Genomic DNA, 8,767 nt, shown 5'->3' with positions numbered 1-8,767 from the left:
CTGTCAGGATCCGACGACAACTTGCTATCCCTTCCCCATAAGGCCAGATATCCTTTAGACCGCTTCGTCCACATCCTGCAACTTCTTGCCACCTTGCTTTCTGCACAGCTTGCCGCACAGACGGCAAGCCAGTTTGCCGAAACACTTGAGCGACAATGCGAGGCGCCACAGCTCGGAGCCAAGCAATGCAGACGAAAGCCCAAAAGCCTGGAACCTTGGTCCCCGTGGGTCCCTTAGCCATGATGCCCTGTACTTCAGAGTCCTTCTCACTAGTTTCTTCTATTTTTTATGGCTGCATCAACGGCGGCAGCAGCAGACATGATAAATTCTCTTTAGTATGCGGCATACATGAGTGATGATATTAACCAGCAACATGCAGCTTCTTCGGGCTAAAAGTGGGTAACACGATAGTCAGCCAAAAAAGGAATCGCTTAAATCTGCCTTTCCTTTTCCGCCCACCTTTTCAAACAGGCATACTTCATGGATTCTGTTTGCACTAAAAGTTGGACCATGATTATATCAAATGATTATATCTAACTCATTGCAGTCAACAAAGTTTAATTTTTGTTCAGGTGCCTTTTACCTAAATATCAAACACTTTCATTTTCGTTGGGTCGACACTCTCGTATGTTCCCAATATTTATTTCGTAGTTCCTTGTTTGTTTGCTTATCTTACTTTGAGCTTTGTTATTCATCCCACCATGAGTATAATTCAAAGGAGCTCACTTTTATCGCAAGGCGCGGAATACTCCACAGACTTTGAACCCACATCGAGAATAGGATCAACTATTCAATCAAAAGAAGTGCCTGAAGAGACCTTAGTGCCAACAGAAAATGATAAAGATTTGACCAAAGAACTGGTAAGACAGCAAAAAAGAACAAAAGCCAAAGGAACTTCAAAAACTCTGGCTGCAAATAAGCCACGTAAAGTGGCCAAAAAGCCACAAAAGGAGGTTTCATCCCAAGCCATTCTACGACCGATCGAAAGGAAAGAGAACACTTTGGCAAGCTCTAAAGAAACGTCACGGAGATTAAGTCAAAAATTTTCTTTCCGTGATGGTTTCTCTAGAAACTACCTTTTCGACTCTCCTGCAAATCGGTCTAGTGCAATGTCTACGGAATCGAACACCTCCGTTTTATCCAGAACTTCCACAAGTTCGCGAAGATCCAGAGGCAGGGGTAGCAGGAATAGGCCACCAATGAACAAAGCTGGACTCTGGGGTCGTTATAAAATATATGTTTTGAAACCTAAGAAGCCAAAAGTAGCTGAGATAGTACAGGAGACCCAGACAGATTCCTATAATGTGCAGATACGGATCGTCGAGTCAATAGAATCCTTACCCTCAATACATCACCATCAACACAACATTTCGGATTCTGATTCAAAAAAAGCGTTAACTAGTATTCCTTCGGATTCTAATACTGAAACAGAGTCTACTTTATCGGAATATGAAAGTGACCTTAATGAACCGGATAATGAGGAACAATCTGAAAGACTTAAGTTTTTGGAAATATTTGGTAGTCTACCTGATATTGACAACCTCTCTGCTACTGAAAGTGCTGCGAATATAGAGCTGACCAAAGAGAAGGAAAGGACCAAGAAAAGGAAAGAGAAGGAATTATCTGCGGCCGTCAAGAAAGAAGAAGATCACAGAGAATCGGACTCATTCGTGGATCTCCAAGTGGATGAGTCCACCGAAAATCTTGACCACAAAACACACAGCATAGAGATCAGTAGCGAATCTGTATCCGAAGCCGATGAGCAAGTTTATAATGAGATTGAGCCAAAAGAAAGGCCACATAAGGATATAAGTGAACATTTGTTTAGCCTCCGGATCAGTTCAACGGTCTTCGACGATTCCTCATCGGGTTCGTTCAATGAGATTCATATGGCCACAGTAGCGATGGTTGAGCAGTTCCTCACCGGATTAATAAACGAAGTGGTTGAGCATGAAGAAAGAACTTCCGTTCGTTTGAGACGACAGCTGGACAAAGAAAAAATGTTAGACGAACTGAGTCAGCTGGTCATCGACTACCAATATGAAATACAACGCAACCAGGCGCTCGAGAGGATCGCCACAGATTACTATGTGAGGCGCAAGGAGTTTTCCATGGTCAGCGAGGACAAGCAAATCGACACGATTAACCGCGAAAGGCTGATGTCTGCTCTGGTAGAACTGGATAATCGCTTGGAGCAAATTAAGCTGACTCAAAAGTTAAGTGTTAAGCAAAGAAGCGAGCTGTTCGAGGAGGAGGCAGCAGCCCGCGCTCAGGACGCCCAGATATTAGCCAAATTCGAAGCGGTAGTCAGGGAAACACTTTGCAGGGAGGGATTTGATCGCGTGACGATTGTGGTGAATGAGCTTCTCAAAAAAATGAACAAGACCCGCGATGAAACTTCCGACGTTCGAGTGGAATTGCTTTATGTTCAGCACCGGTTGCAGGCCTTGAAATTCGTAAGAGCAGACCTTTTTTCGTATTCAAAATTCTTTAATTAGTTATTTTAGAAATTGGAAAAATTGGAAAATCTGGGCAATGGCCTCCGTGTGCTCGAATATATTTCTAATCATGCTGGGAATAACGCTCTGCGGCTTAAAAATAAAGGTAAGTCTTTGGAATTATTAGGAATTCGATGAATAACATTTTAATGCTTTTACAAAAAGTTCTGTAAGCTAAATATTCTGTTATTTTCTATAATTATTTATATATTTTAAAATTATATTAAAAACACTGTTATGTTAATCTTCTCAATCCTTTAATCGTATTTGTATCTTATTCCATTATTTAGATTAAAAACACCTTTTTAATTTGGGAAATTTTTTAAACTTTAGAAAAGGACATAGAACTTAAGCGATTTCGCGACCGCAAGACCTATGATCTCCATGCGATGGCACACTTGAAGAACAAGATGAAAATGAACGAGGACCTGCTTGAAAACATGAAGTCAAAGCTAAATACGCAGCTGCAGCTGAAAAAGGACCTCAGGGCTCGACACTACCGGGAAATGGTTAAGCACGAGTGGGTGAAGAAAAAGATACTCAAGCTAAAGAAAGCCGGCTGCTTGATGCATTATCCGGATTTGCTGCTGGACTACGATGCAACCGTGGATCATGTGAGCAGCAAGCGATTGGTAGTCAGCAAGCTACGCCTGGAACACATTCGCCTGGAGGAGAAGATCTCAGAGGTGGACACCCATATCCAAGTCCTGAAATCGTCACTCAGGGCGAAGCTGAGCTTGGCCTCCGTCTCCCTAAACCGGCTAAGCAACAAGAGCCTCTTCAGAATAAGAAGGTAGCACTCTCTAGATGGGTAGATGTTTCTATATTTTTTTATAGCCATTATAACACATAGGATAGGTGACAATAAATGTGCCTAGCGGCACATATCGTATAATTCTTGAGAGTCAAGCTTGATTAGTTCGGCCTGGCATACTTCACAACTATTCTAACTGCCGGTGGTTTTAATTTCCCAGCAAATTCACTTCCAGCAGCTGTCAGAGACACATGCGCAGGACCTCTCCTCCTTTTCCTAAATGGTGCATCAGAAGCCACGCAGCAGGACATGGCTGCTGTCATAAAAAGTAGTGCTCAAAAGTATGCATGCTTTTCTTCTTAATTTGTAGATAGTTAAAAACAATTCTGCGCAGTCAAATTTTTACTTCACTTTTAGGGCAACAAAATGTTCAAATTTATGTTGGGTGTTTATAATAGCATGGGGCTCAGAAAGTTTTGTGAAGCACTGTATAAAACATATGTAAGGTAAAGCCATGTTTTGCATCTTTTGGCAGCTGCCATATATCTTAGTTTCTGGGCCCTGCAACAAAACTACGAAAACATTGGTTACATAGTCGCCACACAGCAGAATATCTATAGGTGCAACCACTGGGAGTGTATTAGTCAGTGGTGAATTGGAAGTAGCATCTAAGGATGAGCCCAGCAAAACGCAGATGCGACGCTGGCGGGGCAGGAAGTGTCAGGTGGGTCGAGGTGGTGCGTGGAGGTAGAGGGGATTCTCGGAGTCTGTCCAGGCTGAAGTCCGTGTCTGGTTTGGCCTGCGCCTTGGTATGCACATTTCATGTTGCACTTAAAAACAAAAAACGAACAGGTATACAGGTATGTTCGAGGCGAGCTTGTAGAGTGGGGCTTTCGGTGGGGTGTTGCTGCTGGCACACACAAACAAGCGGCGAAAACTAATAGCAAAAAAGAGGAAGCACCAGTAGCATCAGCACCCAGCAAAAAGCGAACCAAAACCAACCGAGTTGGGTTAATGGCAAAGGTGCTGATGCTGGTGCTCCAGCTGAATTTGCAGCACCCTTTGACCCCGAACTAAGCAGCCCTTGCCCATGGCTCCCATCTTCCACCCAAAAGCTGCCTTCACGGGAGCTTTTTTTTTTGATTTTGTAACCAACATTAGGGGGAACACAGGTGCATTCTTACACTGCGAGAAAGGTCGAGCCTAATAAATGTTCTTAGTTTTACAAAATATAATTCCTAATTGTAATCATCTCGTTTATACCGATAGCATAACAGGTCCTTTTCAAACTGCGAAATAACTAAAAGCAAAAAGGATTTCTTATCAGAACTATCGAAAAATTGAGATTCATTGGTTGAATATTTCTCGGTGTGCAGATTTTTGTAAGGGTGTCCTTATGTGTGTTTTTAGCACGCATGTTCCAGGCGCTTATCGCCATCGTCGGCTGCTGTTAAGAGGGGTTAGAAAAGTTGGATTTTTTAGGGGGACTTGTGCGGGCTAAAGAGTTAAGGGGACTGGCACAGGTAAGGTGGAATAGTTCAAGAAGGATGGGGCGGCATTCTTGGCAAGCAAGATGAAATTTCGTTAGCTAAATTCGATTTTGCACTTGAGCCGCTTGCAGACCAGCTAATGCAGAGGAGCGACCTTCTGCCAATTTTTTTACCCTTTTTACCACTTTGCTCTTCTGGTTAGACCAACTTTGGCCTCGCTGGCCAAGTGGAAGCTGCGAAAAAATGCTAGAAACTAAGGCTAATGCGCTTAGTGAAATCGTTATAAAACAAGACGGGAGACTAAGAATTTGGTTCGTCGGTAAATTTGATTATTTTCAAGAACTTCGCTTATATTAAATCTAAAAACAACTTTTGAAAAACAATTTACTGAAAAAATGCTAATAATATATTCTGTTGAACTCTCCTAAATCGGATTTGATGCTTTCGAAATAGTTTGCCCATCTGGGAGCTCTTGGGAGAACTTTACGATTGACCCTCTGCCAGAAGTAACATAATCTTGACAGCGGCATACTTTTGGCCACTGAAAGCAATTTGAGGTACTCAGCAGCACACCTACTCACTGACAGGCAGACACACAAATGCATTTATGGTGGACATATGCGGTGCAAGTCGGAATGTGCCTCTTCAATCCGCAATTTGGTCGAACGGAAGACGGCTAATAGCTGCATATCTATGGCCCGGCATCTATAAGCCAATTTCCGCGCTATTTCTGCGCTACATCCGCTGCCAACGCATCCGCCCCTGGCGTTCCTGCTTTGCATTATATAATGCTCTAGTTTCAGCAAATGTCGCGCTCAATTAACGCAGTTAGGTATTTTTGGAGCATTTCCCCTGCGCTGCATATTCCTTCCCGACAGCGAAATGCAGATGATTATCCTATGCTGTAAGTGTTTTCGCTGCAGCGCGAGTTGCACCAACAGGGGAGAAAGGATACAAATCCTGGGAAATTGAAACACTTAAAAGAAAGAATGTTAAATTATAGCAAATATACCTGTTCTTGGAAAATGTGAGGCCTCGCTTCCATAAAATTTAAAAATATACATACCCACAAAACAACATTTCTAAACAAAAGTAAATAGTAGTAACTAGCAGTAGCTGTGCCACTAAAAGCCCAAAGAGCATTAAAGTATACAACTTTATGTTATCCCAAAGATTTCCTTAAAGATTTCGGCCGCGGTCATATACCTTTGCTACTACTCACTGTCAGCCGCAAATTTGATTAAGCTGCGCAGCGATTTATGCGTGGAAATTATTTATAAATAAATCTAGCTAACTATTGCCAGGCGGAAGGAGAAGAACGTCAGCCCGTTTCTTTCAGCTGCCACGCCCCCCCAGGCCGCCTCGTGGTGCATGCCACTTAAAGCGTGCCGCACACACACACCAGCACACACATGCTCGTATAAACACGGAGTGGAGCATTTTGAGTAATAAACTCATTTCATATGCTGACTGCTTTTTCATTTCAAAACTTTTTTTTCGCTCTTTCACTGTTTTGGTTTTCCTGTTGTTTGCCTCTTGTTAGCGGGAAACGGGGAAAAGGATATGGGGGCAACTTCTGCAGCAGGGTCAAATGATATACGAGTATGAGCTGTGTTCCCTTTTTTGCAACTTCAGTTCGCAACCCTTTTTTATCCTTCTTTTCCATGGCTTTGGCTGGAGAGTTTCTGGAGTTTCGGTTGTTGTTTCGTTTCGTTTCGTTTCGTTTCGCCTGAAACTTGCAACTTGCATGGGAAATATTAAATATGCATACGCTAAATGCAGCCGACTGCGGCATCCGTGACTGCAACTGGTCCCGTTCCTGTTATTGTTGCTGTTTATGTAGTTTTTATACGTGGTAATAGGTGGGCTTAGAGGGTATATTATTTCTAACGAGGCGCATATAAAACAACATTTTTGTTTTTCATCTTGGCAATGGTACCATTATTTCACTGTGCTGTACCAAACTTATTAATATAGTCAAAAATTAAATTTAAATTCAGATTGCGCCATCTATTTGTGGTATTCTAATGCTTCCTAAAATTGATTTCCAAAAATTTGAAGAAAAAGATTCAAGTCAAAACTAGAAATGTAGAACTAAATTTTCGCCAAACCAGATATATACAATATTAAATATATTGCTTCTTTTTTTTGGTATCCAAAATGTACTTAGTTTTTTTTTTAATTCACTATTTATTGAAACAATCTTAATTAGAGTAGTCGAAATTCGAAATATCCTCGCCATTTGCTTCTGCAGGACTGTGCTAAATGTAGGTGAAACTGGCTGTCAAAAGGCCTGACACCGCTGTAATGAAATTTGCACAGACCACGTCGACGGCCATTGCCGCATTCGTCCTTTGGCACCATCGCCAACCAATGCTCACCCCATCTCGCCACGACTTTTTGCATACTCGTATATCGCACTAAACTCAGTTGAGTGACATTTTAATAAAGTGCTCACTTGTTCAATTAAATGCCTGAGGCTATGTACGATAAGAAAATAATGACGGAATTGCAAAAAACTAAAGTGCAAAAGCAGACAAACAGTCAGTCAGTATGTCAGGAGGACCACGTGGCGTATACGTAATATTCAAACTGCATTCTCCCAATGTCTTTTGTCTGTCATTCAATTGTGTTTAGAGCTAACAAGAGATGGATCTCATGGATGGTTGTCTGGATGAATGGCTCGAATGACGGGTCGATGGATAGATGGATGGTAAATGGTGGGCTATGTCAGTGCATTAGCTCTGGGGTGGCAGAGTAATGACAGTTCTTGGGGTACATCTGGGGAATTTAATTTGCGAGGTGCTCTGCAATTACTTGATGGGTATTCAAATAGGCAGCTTATCAGTTGACACTACTGGACAAGTAGTGCTAAATGTAAGATACGCTTATTAAGGTCAAACATCATATACATCTTAAAAAATTAGGCTAAGAAGAATATATATCATTTTCCTATATACAAGCTTTCTTAGCTTTGCCATTGGAACACTGAGCGAGAACTGGAAAAATAAATGAACAGCAAAAGAGGGAATCTGAATTAGATAAATGCTATTTAGCAAGCGCATCTTTTTGTTGAAAATGAAATAGGCCGGCAAGAAAACGATTTTATGAACGCGTTTTAAGTGCAAAAGTTGGTGCTCGAACCGAGAGGAAACTTTAAAGTTAAACCTACAAGTGAAATGCAAACTTTTACCTGCCTTCACTTCGACACCAGAAAATATCGGGGAAAAGGGAAGCCGAACGGGCTATCAACTATGAAAATTGGCACATCAAAGGCTTTAAGCGACAATCGTTTATCTCGGAGCACAGGTTGGATCGGTTTCCGGATGTACTCAGATATATCGATGTGCATTGGCCAGGCGATACGATTCGACAAGAAAAGCGATTCGCATTGCAAGCCAAATAAATTCTTTGCCACAATGCGAGAAGTGCACACCCAAAGTGCACCCAAGGAGGTTCAGGCAAATTATCTGGGACATACCAAGCAAGGAAACATTACCTTAATAAAATGTATTTATTTTGCTTACAACCTTTTTATTAGCATGGTAAGTAGCCTCTAAAAATAGTTATGTCTTTAAACCAAAGTTAATTACGTTATAAAAAGTAGCCAAGTAGTCAGTAACTTGCACAGTAACTTTCAGTATCAAAATAGTTACTATATGCACTTAAAAATTGACACAGACAATAGACGCTCATGGGTATATGTAACTAGCCAGACAATTTACGATTTCGGCTTAGTATATCCAGCTGTTGACTTAGTAAAATTCGAATTCGTAGGGATTTGGTGTCTTTGGATGCACATAAGTATCTTCTGTACTTTTTATTGCCTAAAAACTAAAAACTAAACTAAACTAAAAACTAAAAAGCACGCGAATAAAAATGTTATCATGTACCCAATATCCGTTGGAAACACGGCCATTGAACTGCAATCTACCTTAAGTCCAACAAGACAAGCATGAAGTTCATCGAAATTGTTATTAGACTTTGCGTTTGGACTGGTACTATATGCAATATATTTTAAGGAT

General features: G+C 41.4%; 1 protein-coding gene across 1 annotated transcript; it reads left to right on the top strand.

The window, feature by feature from the left end:
- Window positions 1–683: 683 nt before the first annotated feature.
- On the top strand, window positions 684–3,387 carry LOC6549582. The gene is made up of 3 exons (XM_001974431.3): window positions 684–2,456; window positions 2,508–2,604; window positions 2,832–3,387. Exons 1-3 carry the CDS (start codon window positions 702–704, stop codon window positions 3,293–3,295), a joined length of 2,316 nt encoding a protein of 771 aa, XP_001974467.2. The 5' UTR covers window positions 684–701; the 3' UTR covers window positions 3,296–3,387.
- The last annotated feature ends 5,380 nt before the right edge of the window (window positions 3,388–8,767 follow it).

The sequence above is a fragment of the Drosophila erecta genome, unplaced genomic scaffold, assembly GCF_003286155.1.
Source record: "Drosophila erecta strain 14021-0224.00,06,07 unplaced genomic scaffold, DereRS2 tig00000092-arrow-pilon, whole genome shotgun sequence".
NCBI classification, from domain to species: domain Eukaryota; kingdom Metazoa; phylum Arthropoda; class Insecta; order Diptera; family Drosophilidae; genus Drosophila; species Drosophila erecta.
Note: the sequence above shows the minus strand (reverse complement) of the source record. Positions and strands in the feature narration are given on the sequence as shown.